This window comes from Phyllobates terribilis, unplaced genomic scaffold (assembly GCF_046119375.1).
Source record: "Phyllobates terribilis strain yellow unplaced genomic scaffold, ASM4611937v1 Scaffold_2__4_contigs__length_985480577, whole genome shotgun sequence".
Lineage (NCBI taxonomy): Eukaryota > Metazoa > Chordata > Amphibia > Anura > Dendrobatidae > Phyllobates > Phyllobates terribilis.
In genome coordinates, this window is record NW_027362762.1 from 452,377,837 (window position 1) to 452,399,908 (window position 22,072).

The 22,072-nt window shown below is 43.0% G+C and overlaps 1 protein-coding gene across 3 annotated transcripts in view; it reads right to left on the reverse strand.

Moving 5' to 3' along the window:
- PABPC4 (poly(A) binding protein cytoplasmic 4) overlaps positions 1–18,833 on the reverse strand; it is a 33,962-nt gene extending 15,129 nt beyond the window's left edge. For 2 of the 3 annotated variants that reach the window (XR_012284508.1, XM_073665604.1), the window contains exons 1-7: positions 18,166–18,833; positions 12,773–12,966; positions 12,575–12,690; positions 10,858–10,997; positions 10,504–10,598; positions 10,203–10,340; positions 6,401–6,496 (exon numbers count right to left, since the gene is read on the reverse strand). Coding sequence is in view for 2 of the 3 variants with exons in the window: in XM_073665604.1 (XP_073521705.1) it covers positions 6,401–6,496; positions 10,203–10,340; positions 10,504–10,598; positions 10,858–10,997; positions 12,575–12,690; positions 12,773–12,966; positions 18,166–18,358 (972 nt within the window). In the remaining variant the exon portion in view is untranslated. Of the gene's footprint in view, positions 1–6,400; positions 6,497–10,202; positions 10,341–10,503; positions 10,599–10,857; positions 10,998–12,574; positions 12,691–12,772; positions 12,967–18,165 lie in introns of those variants that run through there. The other variant, XM_073665605.1, reaches the window with a different exon arrangement.
- Positions 18,834–22,072: the final 3,239 nt, after the last annotated feature.

Below are 22,072 nucleotides of genomic sequence, written 5' to 3' on the forward strand. Positions count from 1 at the left end.
GTGGGGCCATTCTACTGTATGGAAGCACTAGGTGGGGCCATTCTACTGTATGGAAGCACTAGGTGGGGCCATTCTACTGTATGGAAGCACTAGGTGGGGCCATTCTACTGTATGGAAGCACTAGGTGGGGCCATTCTACTGTATGGAAGCACTAGGTGGGGCCATTCTACTGTATGGAAGCACTAGGTGGGGCCATTCTACTGTATGGAAGCACTAGGTGGGGCCATTCTACTGTATGGAAGCACTAGGTGGGGCCATTCTACTGTATGGAAGCACTAGGTGGGGCCATTCTACTGTATGGAAGCACTAGGTGGGGCCATTCTACTGTATGGAAGCACTAGGTGGGGCCATACTGTTTGGAAGTATTAGGAAGGGAAAATTATTGGTGGTGTACACCTGTGGATACAGATCTGATGAGAATAGACCACCTCTTTGACACTGTTTAGAAGGCAGTGCAAGGCACCATTAAACTGTATGGGGGACTATGTGGTGCAGGGCTGTGGAGTCGGTAAGCCAAACCTCCGACACCAACGCCTCAATTTCCATTATACTGACTCCCTCATACATGGCTCATGTTTAAGTGATAAATTTACTGTAGCACAGATTCAGGAATAGGACATTTCATAACTTTCCCAAATTCTTTTTTCTTTTTAAATCAAATGTTTATAAATTTTTATAAAGATTTTCACAAAAGGTAAAAATAAAAAAATAAAAAACAAACCAGTCAAACATTGGAGAAACAGTTCTCTAACCCCCAACCTTAAGAAGCATTAAACATGAGTTATTTATACATCTTGGCTCTGCAAAACCAGCAGAATTAGATGAACAAATATTAGTAACAATAGTCAATCCAATTACATATAACTTGTGGAAGTACTAATAGCATTTTAATTAATTTTCAAAGAAGTTTAATTTGAGGCATCATATAAAAGTAACTCAAAGCAAGCAGAGGCTAAATCTCAGTTCCCTAGATGTCAAACCAGAGCCATCAATCCATAGACCCCATATATTGTCAAATTTAGAGATAGCATCTCTTTAGGTATATGCCTTTTTTCCAAATTTACTAGCCAGTTAACTATCAATAAATTCTGATATCATAGGCTCCTGATCTGCTATACATTTTTGGGCTATCAATTTTCTTGCCTTATATAACATACGTGCCGCAGCAATTTTGCCATACTCCTCAATAGTCAGATCTTCAACATATCCCAGTATACATACTAATGGTGAAAGCTCTACATCAATTGAATAAACCCTGTTAATCATTGCTACAACACTCTTCCAAAAGGACATCAGGTTAGGACCGTTCCTCACCATATGAAGCATATCTGCTATGGTAGTTTTGCATCTAGGACAGTGGGGACTTGAACGAAATCCTATGTTAAATTTAAGAATTGAGGTGTCCTGTATACCTGGTGTATCACATATATATGGGACAGTCTATGGGATTCACTCAAAGACAGCTGTGGAACTCTTCCCAGTATATCTGACCAGTGATTTTCCTCTATGGGTCCCATTACACTCCCATTTCTCTTTTGATCGCATCCGCTGGTTTGTCAATATAATGTCTAAGAGAATGTTATAAAATAATGAAATCAGTCCACGAGAACTGTGTAGATTAGCTATTCTCTATTATCGAGTTTTGGGGTACCCCTTCTTCCAGAACAATGCCTTCCACCCGACATGCGTGCCTAAATTGTAAGTATTTATAGAATTCAGAGGGAGGTAACCCATATTCGTTTTGCAGCTGTGAGAATTCCTTAATCACATCACCTATCAGCACTTGATTAAGTCTGTTTAAACCCTTGGAGCTCCAGGAGCTAAATCCTTCCAGTTGGTTTAGATTTGGAAGCCATGAAGTGTTCCATAATGAAGTAAATTGTGAAACACCTTCTATTCCTTGTAATTTTTTCACCGTCCCCAAAGTTTGTGACATAACAGCATAGTCGGTATTTTGCTTCCAAGTGTCCCAAACTTATGTGCCTCCAATTCCTCAGAGTTTATCAGATTGGAAATAATGCTGTAGCAACATACACAGAGATCCCCCTCCCCCAGGGTCGTCCGATCCCCGAATATGTTGAAGCTGAGATGCCACATAATATACTCAGGTTAGGAACCGCAAGCCCTCCCATTGTTTTGTTTTTTTGCAATGTTTCCAGTTTAATTCTCGGAGTCTGTTTGCCCCATATTAATTCTCTAAACTCCTGACTGACTTCAAAGAAAAACCTCTGGTTTACCCATATTGGGGAGTTGTGTAGAACAAACAGCAATTGTGGCATCCAGATCATTTTGACCAGGTTAGCAAGGCCCACAACAGAGAACGGTAACTTAGACCAGGCGCCTAGTTTACCTCTAAATTTAATTAAGACTTGATCAATATTCAACTTCTCAATCATTTATTTTTGCCGATATATTGATGCCTAAATATTTAAACTCTGATACCACTTGTAAACCCGAATTAATTTAGTGGGAAGTATTCTCATCTGTATTGTCCAATGGAAGTATGACTGATTTGCTCCAATTTATCTTCAGACCAAAGTATTTTCCAAATGTTTCTATCGTTTCCATTGCTATAGGAAGGGACTCAGAAGTTTTAGCCAGAAATAATAAAGCGTTGTCAGCATATAACGTGACCACCTCTTCACTATTCCCTCTACGAAACCCAACTATTCCTGGATGCTCCCTGATAACCGATGCCAGGGGTTCAATGGCCAGTGCAAAGAGCAGGGGGGACAAGGGGCTCCCCTGCCGCGTACCTCTAACTTTCTCAAATTCTTATGAAAAAAATATTCCCCACAAACTGCATTGAACTACTGTACTCAATTTATTATATATTTTGGGAGTTGGAGTCTGTCCATTTTATACCAACTCCGATTCTGACTCCACCAAAATGGACACAGACTCCGACTCCATAGCCCTGATGTGGTGCCCATTATACTGTATGGGGCTGTGTGGGGATTACAGTTCAAAAATTATACTGTGATTGGGTCACCATTTTTTGTCGAGGGGGATTGAGGGAGGGGGGGTATAGTAGGTTCATTATACCATGCGTGTGGAGGAATTCACTGTGGGGGCGTCATTGTGTTTGGAGGCACTTTTGTTTGCATAATACTTTACTATCTGTATTATTCAAGGTTTATTTATCCTTTGTTATTACATATTTAAATTAGACAATTGGGCCATATGATTTTACTGCTCTTTTTTAACATTATATTATTCCAATATTTTATTCTAAGATCTATTAATAGTTCGTGGGACAACCCTGTGCTCGATCCTTTATTGTTCTTAACACCACTAGTTGCTGCAAGGTTAATATACCGTATATTCCGGCGTATAAGACGACTTTTGAAGACTGAAAAATCTTCTGTCTAGTCTGGGGTCGTCTTATACGCCGGTAATGCTTTTGAACTTTCAGAAATTGACATGCGGGGATACTCTGGGGGTGTTAATAAGCTGCCGTGGCCGTATCCCTGCCATGTCGGAGTTAATATAAGGTGGAGGGAGTTAAAATACGGCGGCGGTAGGTCCAGACAGTCAGCGCTTCTGTGCTGAAACTGACACATCGCTGCGTATTCCCAGCTCCGGACACAGCGCAGGGCTTCTGTGCCGACAGCTTTCACTTGTCACAGAAGCGCTGCGCTGTGTCCGGAGCAGGGAAGTTCGCATCGCTTCTGTGACAATATATGAAAAGCCGGCAATTCAGCAGCGGCATAAGCCGGCACCCGACAATTTAGAATAGAAAGAATAGAGCTTCACACATAGATTAGATAGATAGAAACATGTCAGTCACATATATAATAAGTACAGTGACAGTGTTGCTTACTGTACTTGTCATTTAGTGTAAAGGATTTATTAAAACAAATTAGTGTTTTCATGCACCGTCTCTTTAAAAAAGCCGGCCGGCAATTCAGCATCTGTACCCGACAATTTAGAACAGAAAGATAGAGCATCACACATAGATTAGATAGATAGAAACATGTCAGTCACATATATATGAAGTACAGTGACAGTGCTGGTTACTGTACTTGTCATCTAGTGTTAAAATAACGGATTTATTAAAAAAAAAATTGGCGTGGGGTTCCCCTTAATTTTAGTCTCTAGCGGAGGTTAAGCAGACAGCTGGGGCAGATGTTTGAAGCCTGGGAAGGGGGTAATACCCACGGAGCTTCCCAGGCTACTAATATCAGCCCCCAGCTGAATACCTAGCCTTTACTAGCTATTAAAATGGGGGATCCCAAAAAAATGACGTGGGGTCCCCCCTATTTTAATAGCTAGCAAAGGCTAGGCAGACAGCTGGAGGCTGATATTAATAGCCCAGGAAGGGAGCCATGAATATTGGCCCCCTCCCAGGCTAGAAACACCAGCCGTCAGCCGCCCCAGAAATGGCGCATTCATAGGATGCGCCAATTCTGGCACTTAGCCTCGCTCTTCCACGCTGCCCTGTAGCGGTGGCAGGGGGTAATAGGGCTGGGGTTGATGTCAGCTTATAATGCCAGCTGACATCAAGCCCAGGTTAGTAATGGAGAGGCGTCTATAAGACACCCCCATTACTAACCCCATAGTCAAAGTTAAAAAAAACACAAACACCCAGAATAAAGTCCTTTAATTGAAATAAAGACACAAATCTTTATTGTTCTAAATTAAACCATACTTACCATCACGCCCATTCCAGCTGAAGCCAACGATCTCCTGCAATAAAAGTAAAATAATAAAGCAACCTCATCCTTACCTCTCCATGGTTCCCAGGACGGGTCCAGCTCTGCTACATCGAGATGACAGGCTGGACCGCAGCAGAACGCTGCCATCCAGCCTGTCATCCCGCAGACACTGAGAAGCGCAGGCATGCTTGCGCTCTGCAGTGTCTGGCTGGGACGGCATCCAGATGAGCCGACAATGAACTCAGCTCACCTCCTGGACGTCCGTCACTGACAGCGTGGGAAACTTCTACTGTGCATGCGGGGAGCAGAATTTTCCCACGCTGTCAGTGACGTGCATGAGGTGAGCCGAGTTCATTGGACATGATCTCTGCTCATCTGGATGCCGTCACAGTCAGACACTGAGGAGCACAAGCATGCCTGCGCTTCTCAGTGTCTGCCGCATGGCAAGCTGAACGGCAGCGTTCTGCTGCGGTGCAGCCTGTCATGTGAATGTAGCAGAGCTGGACCGGTCCTGGGAACCATGGAGAGGTAAGGATGAGGTTGCTTTATTATTTTACTTTTATTGCAGGAGATCGTTGGCTTCAGCTGGAATGGGCGTGACTGTAAGTATGGTTTAATTTAGAACATTAAAAAATTGTGTCTTTATTTCAATTAAAGGACTTTATTCTGGGTGTTGTGTTTTTTTTAATTACTTTACTAGAAATTCATGGTGGTCATGTCTAATATTGGCGTGACCCCATGAATTTCGGGCTTAGGGCCAGCTGATAATGCCAAGCTGGCCCTAACCCCTTTATTACCCAGTGAGCCACCGCACCAGGGCCCTGGATGAGTTGGGTACAGCGCCAGAAGATGGCGCTTCTATGAACGCGCCATTTTCCGGGGTGGCTGCGGACTGCAATTTGCAGCGGGGGGGGGGGCCCAGAAAGCTTGGGTCTCCCTGCGCTGCAGATTCCAGCCCCCAGCTGCCTAGTTGTACCTGGCTGGACACAAAAATAGGGCGAAGCCCCACGTCTTTTTTTTTTTAAATTATTTCATGAAATAATTTTTTAAAAAAAGGGCTTCCCTATATTGTTGTGTCCGGCCAGGTACAAATAGGCAGCTGGTGGTTGGGTGCAGCCCGTTCCTGCCTGCTGTACCTGGCTGGACACAAAAATATGGCGAAGCCCCACGTCAACATTTTTGGGAAAAATTAATTACAAAATTAATAATTTAGGGACTGCATCTTTATTAACCCCTCAATTGTCATTTAGTGTTAAAATAAAGGATTTTTTAAAAAGAAAATTGGCGTGGGATCCACCATCATTATAGTCTCTAGCGGAGGTTAAGCAGACGGCTGGGGCAGATGTTTGAAGTCTGGGAAGAGGGTAATACCCACGGAGCTTCCCAGGCTACTAATATCAGCCCCCAGCTGAATACCTAGCCTTTACTAGCTATTAGAATGGGGGACCCCCCCAAAAAACGACGTGGGGTCCCCCCTATTTTAATATGTTTATGAGTGACAGTTTTCCTGCTATATACCTGCATGTCATAAGAATTTAAATTAAAAAAGGACCATGTTAAATTCAAATCTGTTTTTTTTTAATTTTTACCGGTGTTTGGTATGCGTTGGAAAAGGGGTAGTCTTATACGGTGAATATATCCTAAACTCTATATTTTAACAGGAAAGTAGGGGGGTCGTCTTATACACCAGGTCGTCTTATACGCCGGAATATACGGTAAATAAAATAAGAGCTTCCACTTACCTTGGCACTTGTGATTGAACCAAATGGGGAAAACTCTTTCCTCAGCTTTTCATCATCAATGGTGTCATCCAGATTTTTAATATACAAATTTACTCCCTGTAAATAAATACAAAGTATATATCAGGGGTATAGTTTTCTTTATAAACAAACCCTTGTCTAACAACCACCTCCCTTTTAGATGCTCTATTATACAGGAAGTCCATAAGACAGAGTCCACTATGAAAAATATCACAAAAAAGTGTACTCCCCATCCCTCTCAACAAATAAGGCTGGGGTCACACAGCAACTTTGGTCGCTATACAGGTTGCTTGGCAAAAGCTCACAATGTGCTGTTGCTACATCGCAGCATAATGCAGGTGAATAAGGTTACATTGCAAGGTACCACAACAAGCAAGTCGCAAAAAAATTAGAGCTACTCTGACTCACTTGTTGAGAAACCATTCACCTGCATTATGCTGCGATGAAGCAACGGCACATGGTGATCTTTGGACACACAACTTGTTTAACCCCTTTACCCCCAATCTGTTTGTACATTAATGACCAGGCCAAATTTTACAATTCTGACCACTGTCACTTTATGAGGTAATTACTCTGGAACGCTTCAACGGATTCCCCTGATTCTGAGACTGTTTCTTCGTGACATTCTACATCGTGATAGTGATAAAATTTCTTTGATATGACGAGTTTATTTGTGAAAAAAAAAAAGGAAATTTGGCAAAAATGTTGAAAGTTCTGCAATTTTAAAACATTAAATTCTTATGCCCTTAAATCAGAGAGATATGTCACACAAAGTAGTTAATAAATAACATTTACCATGTCTACTTTACATCAGCACAGTTTCTGAAACAATTTTTTTTTGCTAAGAAGTTATAAGGGTTAAAAGTTGACCAGCGATTTCTCATTTTTCCAACAAAATCTTTTTCTGCTGAACGTGGCAATACCCCATATGTGTCTGTACAGTACTGCTTAGCCACACGGCGAGACTCTGGAGGGACAGAGCACTATTTGCCTCCTGGAGTGCAGATTTTCCTAGAATAGTATGCGGACTCCATATACAGAGCCCATAAGTGCTAGAAGAGCAGAATCCCCCCCAAGTGACCCCATTTTGGAAGTTATACCCCTTTGAGAATTTATCTACAAGTGTAGTGAAAATTTTGACTCCATGGCAGTTTTCCAGAAACAAGCAGCAGCGGATGTTGCCGAGTGAAAATTGCAAACTGCCGTTGTAGTGACCAGCTCGTGCTTCTGGAGACAGACACCCGTAAATTAGGTGGGCTCTCATCACTACAGAAATTCCAAACATGTGGACACTAAATGTGGTTTAGGCACACTGGGGCTCAGAAAGGAGGAAGGGGGGGGGGGCTTTTGGATTTGGGAGTGCAGAATTCATTGGATTTCTTTCGGGGGTCGAGGAGCCGTAGAGTTTTTCCAGAGCCTTTGTACTGCCAGTAATGTGGAAGCCCCGATTATTTCCGTTAACAGATGATGAACCTGAGTTTTTGGGGTTTTTTTGGATCGAGTTGAAGCTTTTGTTGGGAACATTTTATATAGCACTTGGGATCACATTTGTCCTGCGCTCTACGCTGAACACTTGCATCGGGGCTTCCATCCAAATCTCCAAATGGCGTGATTCAGATAAAATCCCAGAGGGATCCATTCACTACAATGAGGCAGCAGGGTTACTCTGAACTCCGTCTGGCTTCTGTTCAGCCTTGTCCTTTTCAGAGGTGCACTAACCTGTGGCTGACGGCACTTTTATGCACGCCTAAAAAGACTGACACCACCGGATCACAGGTCAGATGGCGTCCACAGTGACTCCATCTGCCTCATAGGCAATCTTCCCCAGAGGGTTCTATCCATCTGAATCAAGTATTTCAAAGATTTACATTGAAACTCCAGTGTAAGTGCTCAGCGTAGAGGATAAATGTGCACCGAGCCTTACTGCAATCTTTGGGAGACAGAATGAACAAATCAACATTAGATCAAGAATAGGTTTTATTTTTTACGCCGTTCCTTGTGAAGTACAAGTGATTAGGAGACTTTATTTTTCAGATCGGTGCGATTAAAGAGATACCAGATTTATATCTGGTTTTTATGTTCGGCGTCTGTCACACGTTAAAAGGTGCTTTTTTTTTTTTCTCTGCAAAAACTAGTTTTTGCATCTCCATATTTTGAGAGCTATAATTTTTCCATATTTCAGCCGACAGTCATGTGAGGGCTTGTTCGTGCGTGACGACTTGACATTTGTATTGCTACCATTTTTGGGCACATAACATTTTTTGATCACTTTCTATTTTGATTTTTTGGGAGGCTAGATGAACAAAACCCTGAAATTCAGGAATCGTTTTTTTGTTTTGATTTTTTTATGCCGTTTTGCGTGTGGTAAAATTGATTCGACTTTATTCTTCAGGTTAGTATGATTACAGCGATACCACATTTCTATTGTTTATGTTTTAGCGCTTTTACACAGTAATTATTTTTTCTATAAAAGTTTTTATTTTGGCATGGCTGCATTCTGAGAGCTATAACTTTTTCAGCTGATGGCGCTGTATTTTTATTTACATTTGTCTTTTTGATCACGTTTTATTCCATTTTTTTGTTTGGGGGTATGATGAAAAAGCATTGCTTTTTTTTTTGTTTTTTTACAGTGTTCACTGAAGGAGTTAACAAGTGTGACAATTTTATGGGGCAGATCTTTCCGGACGCGGCAATACCAAACGTGTATTTTAAAAAAACAAAAATACAAATTTATCAGTAAGATATACATATATATTTTTTTAGTTATTTTTAGATTTATACAATTTTTTTTTTTTAATTAATCAGCATCACAGCGACATTTGCCTTTAATTTATAGGGCTAAATCCTGCCGACAAGTTCTCTTTAAAGGGAATCTGTCACCCCCTGGGACTTATCAGACCTATAATATGGGTATACAGGTGATCTAGATTTACATTTCTACATACCTGTATGCCCCATACTAGAGGTTTGGCTGCTTTGAAAAGTCTTATTAAATCAGTTTTTTCACTCTTGCCATCCGGGGGACGAGAAGAAACCCCCGCCTACTTACTTCATTTCAATATTCCCCCCTCCGCTGCACGTCACAGTGCCCTGTGACGTGCAGCTTCGTTTTGCAGATCCTGTGCGTGCTCTTGTGCACAGGCGCTGGGGAGTCACTGTGACTTCCGCTCCAGTGACCTCCGGTGTGCGCAATAAGGTTTGCTCCCCACTTCCTCCCGGCATCCTGATAGTTAGGAACCATATTGTATATATGTATACACGTGCATATGTATGCATAAATCACCATGTAGCCCCAACCTAACTCATGGCTGCCATAATATTATACACCGACCGTTAAGAGGCTAGGGGAAACAAAGCAGTACTCCTGAAATATTTTTTTGGGGCCTTTCCCCCCCCCCCCAATAGTCCCTTGAACACTTATTTAACAAGGGTAGGATTTTAAAGCAAACAATGGTGTCCGATCTACAGGCAACATGGTAAAGTCGGACAGACTGAGCAGATTGCTATATAGTTTTGTATTATAATATTCAGAATTACTTGTATTTTAATTTACTTAAATACCTGCTGTTCTATGCTTAAGAGCTCAGTGACTGGTTCTAATTGGCGATGACAGCTTTCCTTGTACTAGAAAGTAACAGGGACAGCTGGAACATTGATGAGGGCTGCCTACTTGACTCAAGCATTGAAAGAAGGGATTGAAATGAATAAACTACAAGTAATACTGATTCCCACAAACAGGACTGAATGTACAATGTCATGCATTTAGAATAAATGTAAAGCATACCTGATAGCGGCTGATCCTCTCTTGTTTTAACTGTTCAAACCTTCTTTTCAGCTCTGCTTGGCGCTCCACCTTTTTCTGGGCTCTGCCTACAAACATCACTTTCCCATTGACATCCCTCCCGTTCATGTCATCTACAGCCTATTAAAAAAAAAAAAAAAAAAAAAAAAAAAGGTAAATGTTAAGAGAATGTTATAGTTCAGTTTTGCCTACATTTAATCATCACTTTTTGCAGAGCTCCCGAGTGTCTGGCTCTCCCCTGCAGACATTCTTTGTCTGCCTGGTCCTCCAGGGGAGCTCTTACCTTATTTGCATCTTCATGTTTTTCAAAGCTGACAAAGCCAAACCCTTTGGACTTGCCACTGGGGTCAGTCATCACCTTAACGCTCAGAGTCTTCCCTGCAGCCAAGAGACACCAGTTAACCACAAAGGTTACAGGGTCACAGCATGCAGGTGCACGGCACACGCTTGATACCAGGCGCCCACATGCGGGAGCAGGGCCAGATCTCATTGGGTTAACCACGGCATACGCGTGAAACCAAAAGCCCACATGCATGGGCAGAGCGAAGGAGCTCACAAAGTTATCCACGGCACACACTAAGCCAGAAGCAAGTGGTGACTTGATGGGTTCAGGATTTCCAGGATTTCAGGCAGTTACCGTATTTGCTGAAAGTCTCCTTTAGCCGTTCATCATCCATATCTTCCCCAAAATTCTTGATGTAAACATTTGTGAATTCCTTGGCTTTTGCTCCAAGCTCGGCTTCCCTCTCTCTCCGGCATTTAAAGCGACCAACAAATCTGCATGCCAAAGAAAATAAGGTTGTATTAGAACTGTGTAGTAGAGGTTATCTTATGAGGACAAAGCCACCTCACATTAAGGCCTCATACAGGTGTTTTTTTCACGAACAAGAAAAAAGGACCAAGTTTTACCAATGATTTTCATCAGTTTCTCATACGTGAAAAAAAAAAAAATTAAGTTTCTACTCCTACTTTTATGCACCAGTCAGTAAAAAGGACTGCATTTGGATGGCATCTGAATGCGGACAGACTTTTTTCATGGCCCCATAGACTTGAATTGCCAATTTTGATCCAACACTCAAATCAATATCAGACATGTCTCCATAATTTGGACTGCTTGATCCATGCAAAAATCATGGACCTGTGAACAGCCCCATTCACTATTACAAGTGCTATCCATGAAAAACATGGATAGTACGTATACACAAAAAACGGATGACTGAACAAGTCCCAATGTTGTGCAATTTGGCAAGGTCACAAAGAAGGTGCTGATGGCTACAATTTTTTCCTGTAGGGTAAACAAAGCACTATATAGCACTCATTTAAAGAAGCACTCCCATTAAGATTTTTTTTTATATATAAATCTGTGTATAGGTGTTTCTATCATACATTCACCTACCATCACCTTCTCTGGGATCCAGCACAGTTCCACTCTTCGGAGTGAATACACCACTCTTCAAACAAGTCAGGTCATACTGCACTCTGCATGACTTAGAAGTAGCTTATACACCTATGGGGCATCAGAACGAGGCTCCATAGACTTACATTGTAAAAGACTACAGGCTCACATCGAACTATCCTGCTAGTCCAAAGAGCGATAACGTCAGACGAGGAGCAGGACAGTGCTGGATCCCAGAGACAGCAGCGGTGAGTATATTACCACACACACATACAGAAAGCAATATAAAAATAATTTTCATGGGAGTGCTTGTTTAATGGAATGGATGGCCATTTAATAGATGGTCATGCCTTGTCTGTCAGAGAACCATTCTGTCCCAAGGCTCTCTCTGCTGGTTGATAGATTGGGCCCCCAAACGGACAAGTCACACAAATGATATATGATATTAAACACTGACAGTGTTGCAGGTTACGTTCATGAGCTGAACAACTTGGCATTAAAACAGGCAAACACAAGGAAGTGGGGAATATGTATACGATAAGCAGTCTGCCCTTAACCCCATGATAGCAGACAATGCTGTGTACACCTACCAAGCAGCCCAGAAAGAAGAAACCATGCAGATTCGGAGGACAACTTTGTACCAAAGGATGATTTTAGATCTTAATACTTAATTAAATTATATTTGCTAGAACCAAGATAATGCCTTTAAAGGCTTGCAATACAATTAGAAAATAGGTAGTATACGGGCAAGGTGTGATTTTCTAAAATACATCTTAGTTCTGCCAGGGTAACAAGTGTTGCTTCATTCCCCTCTCCCAATGTGGCATCTAACAATTCTAATTTACATACAGAATCAGTACAGTATGACATACAACGTATGCCCTGCTCCAATTCTAGCCTCTATGGCTCATTTCACTGCATAATCTCAGTATACAGTAATACTTTCACACAGCCTCACACTTTGCGGTCATTGAGCAGCATGCCATTCATCTTCTCTATGGCTCTATCCGCAGCATCTTGTGTCTCAAAGTGCACAAAAGCATATCCCTTGGAGCCATTCTCATCGCACACCACCTGTAAGAGACATGTATTAATGACCTAGTGGGCGCTACAAAACAATAAATAGCCTAGTTCTACAAAGTGGGGATAAACTTACCTTACAGGAAAGAATGTTGCCAAAAGCAGAAAAAGTGTCATAAAGTGCTTTGTTGTCAATTGATTTGTCGAGATTCTTAATGAAAACATTGCCCACTCCAGATTTCCTAAGAGACGGGTCACGCTGGGACCACATAATCCGGATTGGTTTCCCTTTGATTACATCAAAGTTCATGGTATCCAGAGCACGCTCCGCTGCAGATTAAAAAAAAAAAACACATTCAAATATCGAATCTGTTTCAATACAAAAATCATATTACAGTTATCAGACCTCTACTATGGGCATACAGGTGATAGAAAAGTAAATCTATACATACCTGTATGGCCCACGGTAGAGGTCTGATTGCAGAGAAAAGTAGTTTTATCTTCTTGTTTTTTCACAGGCTTGGTGTCCCCCGGACGCCAAGCTACCCCTGCCCATCTGCTTATTCCACCAATTCCCCACCTATGTCCACGTTTACCATATTCCCCCCCTCCCCGCACGTCACAGGTCCCTGTGACGTGCGCTTTTTTTCCCCCTCACCTCCCGGCATATGCGCAAAGCGCGGCTCACAGGGAGCACGCTTTGTTTCCTCCTGGGCCCGTTTGGCTGAGCACAGTGCCACAGTGCTCCATTGCGCAGGCGCCGGGGAGTCACTGTGGGCTGGAGCCAGCCCAATAGAGCCCTGTGGCACTGTGCTCAGCCAAACGGGCCCAGGAAACAAAGTACGCTCCCTGTGAGCCGCGCTTTGCGCATACGCCGGGAAGTGAGGGGAAAAAAGCGCACGTCATAGGGACATGTGACGTACGGGGAAGAGGGGGTGGAATATATTAAAAGTGGACATAGGCGGGGAATTGGTGGAATAACAACCAGATGGGCGGGGGTAGCTTGGCGTCCGGGGGACACCAAGCCTGTGACATTCCTTTTAACATCCATATCTCAATCATTATTTTGCACAAATTTGTTTTTCCCTGCATGTAAAGGGTACAAATACCCTGTATATTTGCATTGCATACAGAACAGTGGATTTTTTTATGAGTATTTAGGCACAGAATCAGCACCTAAATCCATATCAAATCTTGAACATGAGAACAGCCTTAATTCTCTCTTATATAGGTATATCTGACTGCTGCAATAAAATACACAAATAAAAACAAGAAAAAAAAAATCATATTACTGCCTTAGTAAGCCTTTTAAAGTTGTTCAGGCTGTAACTGGGACACATGTTCTCGGTCCTGGCAATAAAGCACCGAGCTCCCAGCAAGAGCAGCAACTGGAATGTAGAGGAGTTTATTTATAGTAATGCAGATTTACGTGCTGATTACTGCCACACAAACCTGACACTAACAACACCATGCACATCAGGGTGTTCCTGAGGAGATGTCAAGATTTCCAATTATCTTGCCTGCAACACATTGGGCACACATTTGGCACCAGTGATTATCTTTACCAGAGTATAGCTGTATATATACTTAAAGGTGCCAGATTCATCAAGGTGAATTCGTCATAAAACACCCTTAAATGTCACAATTTTTGCACAACTCTAACTTGTGCAAAAATGTTGTGAATTTAGGAGTTTTTACACGAGTTACAGAAAGATGACAAAATTGGGCAGCAAATTCATCAAAAGTTACACCACTTCAGTACCATTTCTGGTAGAGGCAAACAAGTTGTGAGCTGTGCCTAATTCATTACATGGCATGCACCTCTTAATGTATAAGGTGCATCTCACTCCAGTAGTCCCTTCATTAAGAATGGCAAACACCACCAGTCTTAAAAAGAAGCTGACACATGTTGCCCGATCCACAGGCAGCATGCGTCAGACACTGGCTGTATGATCGCAGCCAGGTATGTTTAACTCTGAAACACTGTAGCATTTCAGAGAAAAACACACTTAGGACAGGCGAATGCCTGGCGACGTCTCTCCCACTGCCCTGGATTGACAGGTCTCTGCCTACTTGTGTGTTATAGGCAGAGACCTATCACTCTGGGCAGCGAGAAGCCGCCAGGGACCAGTCTGTCCGACTAGCATCCTTTGCAACTCGGTGCTTGGCTACTTTTAAAGTATGTTTTTCTGTGAAACGCTGCAACGTTTCAGAGTTAATCATACAGCCAGTGTCGGACACATGCTGCCCACGGATTGGGCAGAATGAATCAACTGGCAGGCTCACATTAATGAATCGGGCCCAGGACGTATGTATGTATTTACATCAAACAAGTCCACAGCCTATAACGGGAGAAAGTTATGTCACAGAACATCTATTCTGCCACTTTCACATACATGGCAGGTCCCTATTTTGCATCAGCATTTGTAAGTCAAAACAGAAATGGATTGAATACAGAAAATATACAAGTAAGATTTGCCCCCACTTTTGATTTTGGCTTACAAAATCAGCATAAAATGCATAGACTTATCACTCTTCAATACAAAACGTATACTACACAATATGCATTTTCTCTCACAATGGGTGAAGCAAGCAACCTTCAATGCGGTGTGTAAACAGCTTTAGGGTGCTTTTACACTGCGCTCTGGCACCCGTTGGTTGGTCCCATCAGGGCTTACATGCAAACCTTCCCCCACAAAACAGGATTCGGGCATATGCGTCGGTGGAGCCATGGACTATAATGGTCCCGCAGAGCGAACGTGCGCTCTGCAGTGCATCATTTTCTGGCATGTACGCCTACTATAGATGAACACCCAGACGCAGTCTATTACATCTGAGTGTCCACCTCCAGTTGGCGTACACGCCTGAAATTGATGCACGGTAGAGTGCACGTTCACTCTGCCGACACCATTATAGTCTATTACCCTGTCGACGCGTATGTCCGAATCCCATTTTGTGGGGGATTTGGATGCAAGACCCGACAGGACCAACAAACGGGTGCCAGAACGCAGTGTGAAAGCACCCTTATTTCCCCCATGACCGTATAACAAATATACATCATATGGATGGGTATAAGGAGCAGACTCCGTAGCAAAAAAAAAAAAAAAAAAAACGCTTTTACGTGGAAAGTTACTCTAGAGTATGTTTCGTTTTGATAGCTGCTTTTTAACTATTTAGATGCAGCTTTCAAGTGCAGAAAGTGACATTTAAGTGGTTTGATGTTGTTAGTGGGGAGAGTATGTTCACATGTAGCTGCTGTTACTGCACTACTAGGAAGCCCATCTTGTGGCCGAGCTTCATAGGACACTAGTGCTATGGAGTCACAGGACACTAACCATATACATTTCTATTGTACAAGCGATTCAACAATGCCAGGTTCAAGTATCCTGTTGTGAGGTGGTGGGGAGCCCAAATATGTGAAAATACCTAAAGTGGTTGTCCACTACTTTGATAACCCTTATTCCCATACTGGCGCTGTGTCTTCAGAGGCTCGCGCACCATTGTTTTGCCACCAGAGCCCTGCAGCCAATCTGTGGCAGCTAATGGCTGCTCCTCTCTCATTCCCTTTGGATATTTATGTTGCATCCAAACAAGAAAAACATTTAGCCATGGGTAGATGGACCTTTTTATTGGTAATGGTGTGGTGATGAGACCAACTTTACTTTCACTTTCTGTCCTGTTTCTCCAACATAGAAAGATCATGATTAGACGCTCAACACACTCCGATACAGCAAAAGGAACCTATCCTTGCAGTGTAAGGAGCAGAAAAACCTGTATTTATAAAAAGAGCAAAGACCGAATACAAATCCCCCATGCACAGGACTATATGATTCTTGAGACAGTCACATGGTCTTCTTCAAACGTGGTGTACTTAATTCTGTGCCCTAAATGTCCTACTGGGGGTCTCCATGTTGGAAAAACAGGACAGAAACTGAAAGTACAGATGAGGTCTCATCACCACACAATTCTAGACAAAAAAAAAAACTATCTACCTTTGGCCAGGACACAACAAACAATATGAAAGTTGTCATTAAAATGCAACTTCGAATCGCAAAATCACTGAAGGGTCGGTGACTACATATACATGACAGTCTGATACACTGCACACAGGACTAAATCTGTCACAAGGGTTTAGGACTTCTTGCTTTGTAACAAGTTATTTTATTTTGGTAGTCATTAAAAGTTATATCTACCTACAAAATTACTTAGGTTTCTCAAATCTTAAAAATGGCTAAAATACAGAAGGAACTCTGAAGTACAAAGTATGTCTTCAGTGTTTCATCTGTCTAAGGGTATGTGCACACGATCCTTTTTAGCAGCGCTATGAACGCAGCATACTTGTGCTGCGTCCAAAGAGCTGCACGCAGGTGAATCAGCATGTGTTCATTGAACCATGCGGCTTCACCGCATCCTATACATTGCACTGATCTAATTTCTCTTGCAGTGACTAGCGACTCAACAGAAATTGACATGCTGTGGTCTGTGAAGACTAGCCGCATGTCCGTGTCCGCAGATGCATGGAGACGCATAGTGGGCATGGGATTTCTTGAAATCCAACCACTATGCTCTAACACCTGGCTGCTGCGTCCAATCCATAGCGTTTACTGACTGTGTGCACGCACTCTTATATGGACACTCAGACTTAATGGCCAAGTCGGACCTGTAAAACGGATGGTAGTAGGACATACTGTCAGTCACACGGACAAGAAAACTATGGGGCAGTGTGCTGTCCAAAAAATAAAAAGTACACTCATCTGAGATTTTTTGGAGCGGAAACTCTGCAAATCCTCTTAAACTTGGGAGCTTTCCACTCCACTCCAAAACCTCAGCCTTCGTACCCTTAGGCCGTGTGCCCACGATGCGTTTTATGGTGCGTATTTGCAGCGCGTAAACGCTCCAGAAACGCATTGCATACCTTATCCCATGACATTCTGCAAGTTCTGTGCACATGGTCAGGATTTTTTCTGCGCGGATTTTACTCGCAGAAAAAATATGGACATCACCAATTCTTGTGCGTTTCTGCATGCGTATTTGCCTATACAATGCATTGGAAAACCGCATGGCAAATACGCATGTAAAAACCACATGCGTTTTTCTGCCAAGGAGATGCAGAAATGCTCAGGAAAATTTCTGCTTCATTTCGGCATCGTGGGCACTAAGCCTTTGGGTCTGTAGACATCAAAAATGTTTCCTGAGATATACAGTAACATTCCCATATGCCTCTATTCACCAGGCGGAGGCCATAATTTGTGTTCTGTCAGTTTGTACTGTACAGAAAGTACAGCAGACTGCTCTCCTATTTAGAGAGCAACTACAAAGAAACCCTATACCATTTTACATTGTGACCGTATGATGACGGATGTCTCAGCCTCCATCCTGACTGTGGCCGGTGTCCGGCACATACCTTCTCAGTTCATGGGCCCAGTGTGTCATCAGCAGGGCTGAAACAAAGCGGCAGCAACACAAACACGAAAAGCCAACCACCACATTACACTGGGCCAGTCAGTGGGCCAGCACAGCCATACTCACCATCTGCAGGCTGCTGGAAGTTGACATAGGCATAACCGAGCGACCTTCTTGTGATCATGTCCCTGCAGACTCGTATAGACAGCACAGGCCCAGCTGGACTAAACTTCTCATAGAGCATGGCTTCTGTGACATCTGGATGGAGGTCACCCACATAGAGGGAGGCCATAGGATAACTGCTAGTGGCTGTGTGCATCACCCGACCAGGTTATACCGAACTACAGGACCGGGGGATCTCCACAGGAGACGTAACCGGCTATTAAGGCGCCTGGGTCACCGGCAGCTACAGGTAATCTGTGCGGAGTGATATAAAGCTGGGGCAGATTACTGCAGGATCGCTACCACACCGAGAGAAGCCGGGTTTATGGGCTCGGCGGAGTTACACTTGTGATGAGAGTCATGTGCTCACACTGGTGCTTGGTTATTATGGTGGTTTCACTAGATGCAACGTGACGGGCAAGGAGCAGGTGACCGGCTGACGTTCCGTGGAGAGACCGGGGGGTTACAGTCTTACGTAGTGACCCGTGTACCGAGCAGTGTGTGTCTTGTAGTTACCCCTCCTATTTATGTCTTTAGCTTTGCGCCCCGGTCGCCCTCAGGAAGCACCTTGTAGCCGGCACCCCGCTCGGCAGCGAGTACAAGAGAGGCCGACAATAGCTGGAAGCACGGCTTTTATATCCAGGTCGCAGGTGTACCGGCCTAGCCCTGTAATCATAGCGCCCTCTGGTGCGCGCCAACCATACAGCAAGTAGCTATACGCCATATTAGTAGTGGCGTATGGTACTTCAGTCATCGGTTTCCGCTTGTTAAACTCATCTTTCCACTCTGTGTTTCTTTTTTGTTAATCTGTTACATGGCGTTGGTCTGCTTCACTACTGTTCAGAATACAAGGCTGCTTGATGTAGACCTGCGAACGTGAAATGCATGTCTGTAATGTTGTCCTCATCCACTACTGCGCATGTCTAGAAACTGAGAGCCGTGCGCAATTGCGCATGCTTCGAATTCGTCCCGCGCGAGCTTATACTGTGGCACCTGAAGTGAAGTGGTTATTTGCATACTTGTATTACAGAGTAAGGCCATGTTCACACTCAGTATTTGGTCAGTATTTTACCCCAGTAGTTGTAAGCCAAAAACCAGGAGTGGAGCAATCAGAGGAAAAGTATAATAGAAACTCGTCACCACTTCTGTATTCATCACCCACTCCTGGTTTAGTGTTACAAATACTGAGGTCAAATACTGACCAAATACTGAACGTGTGAACGTGGCTTTATGGACGCGCACACGTGAGGCGAAAATTGCCAAAGATTGTGGTAGTAAAGAGCAGTTCGCAAGTTTATTACACTAGTGTGTGTTCACTAACACTGCACAAGAACATAAAGGTCCCTGCTTCATAGGACAACTGCACGGGCACCTGCAAATACCCATGTTACACACAAGGCGATGATAGTGTGTCTGTGGCTCAGTGAAATAGTATGGTAATGTTCCTAGGAGTGAACCACGTGTTGCTGTATTGTGCAGATTTGCCATTGCATGAACATTGTACACTTGGTTTAAAGGGGTTGTCCGGCCTCAAGCTACAAGTCTGCAGTCACTCTGTGTCTAAATCAGCAGAAGAAAACAACCGACAAAAGGTCAATAGTATAAGTGCAATCTGTTGAAATTTTATTGATCAATAATGAGTGGACATGGGTGGGAACAACAAACAAGAAAGCGAGCGCATGGTACGGGTAGCAAACAAGTAATCACAAATAGGTAAATTTAAGCAACCAGAAAATAAGAAGACGACATAAGGAGTCCACATTACTATAGAAAAGTATATCACTATTTATTGGTAATAAAAGATCAGACATATAGAAAAATTCAGTGCAGCAACACTAATAGGCATTAAAATCCACAAACCCTCTCCGCATGTAAAGCCAATACATGACCCAAAGTATAGATATCCTACTATATCATGTCCATACCGTCGCCACACAAAAAATATGTAGTTTCGAAATGGAATATGTATATCTATGGAAATGCGAAATGCCCTCACCATCCCGTTAGACATATATATGTGTTTCACATCACCTGCATCACATCAAATAACCCAATGACTATCCAGAGAATCCGATCAATATTTGCAGAGTATAGCCTGTGTACAGACCCGTATGGATATATATAATATCACCTCATCATCCAACTCATATTGGGCATATATATCCCATCACCTATATCTTATAGGGGATATACAGAGCAATTTGATGTCATCATCAGATATATACCAGTATCTCAGTTTATGCACACCGTATGCCGAGGGCAGACAAATTTGTCCGGGTCCTTGTAGCAGCAGCACACGCAGAGTAGGGGCGCCCCGACGCGCGTTTCGGTGGTTCCCTTCGTCAGGGGGCCTGTTTGTACCACCTCCATTCCTTGCTTATATCGGCGCCAAATGTGCCGTAAAACAGGAAGTGGCGTGTGCGTCGTCATGGGGACCAGGACGCCGGCCGGCGTCAGCATCACGTGACACCGCGCAAGGCGGAACAAAGTTCCGACGCTGTATGTCACTGAGACGCAGAAAGCCGGCAAGCGCCCCGGTCCCCACTGACAAGGCCACACTCCACCATCCATGCACCCACATACACTCACCGGACACCATGCATAGAACCCCACACACACATAGAGACGGGGGAAGGGGAGGGGGAAGTGCCAAAGTGAGGACCACAAACAGGAGGGATAGAGCACATATACCACAGAAATGTAACCCTGGGTTACAGGAACCCTTCACAAGTTATCATAGAGGGGAGGGACAGTCAGGAAAGATGTATGCCCTCCATGTATGATTATGAACAGGGAGGGGGGAGGAGAGAGACAGCACCGGGAGACCGAGCACGGGGACAGATCCCGTACTCCAGATTCCACAGGATGTCACCCCCACCACCCATGCACACATATGTCATCCATCATAACAGAAAGTACACCCCATCTAGATACCGATATATCAATTTGTATGTTCCCCACCCCGAGAACATCCTATAGGGGATCTATCATGTGGATATTTATACTGGCAAAATCATCAAAATAAATGCAATAAAAATAATAATAATAAAAGTAAAGAAAAGAAGTAATTAAATAAAAATAAAAAATACAAAAATATAATAAATATAAAGGAATCAATATAAATATTGAACAAATCAGACATAGTAGATGAGAAATAATAAATAATAATAAAATAAATAATAACAAACTATAAAGTATAATGAAGTAGTATATAAATATATAGACATATATAGGTACACATACAAACTGTGAAAAAATAATAAATAAATAATACATAATAAATCTTTGCCATATCAGATGTTCAGCTTTCCTAGATCCCCATATATAATACCATGAGCAGAAAATTCCTGGATCACACCATGAAGGATATTCTCAAATATAGTCCCATACAACCTAATGGTGGCACATCCATGTACGCATAATCCTCTTAACTCCAATGTTTAAAAGTCCATCATAGAGTTTGTAGTCCAACATCCCTCGCCGTCTTGTCTGGGTCCAGCAAAATACCACCTCCGGAAGACAACACTCACTAAACCAAATCACCCAGTGACAGAAAGAGAGGCGACCAGCAATAAGGTGAAAAAAACCTAATCAATACAAGGAAAGAGGTAAAAATCATTATATACATACTTAAAAAAGCCATTGTTGCATAAGGCCGCAAATACTAGAATATTCATATTGTGGTAGATGACTTGGGATTTAAAGGAAGGGGGAATAGCTAATATTCTCATTCAGACCCTTCGGCTGCAGTGTACCCAAGGTCCAAATCCAGCGAGACTCCATTTGAGCCAATCTTTGGCCCACCTTGCCTCCCCGTATGTTAGGCATCAAACAGTCAATACCCCTTACACGGACTACATATGCATCACAA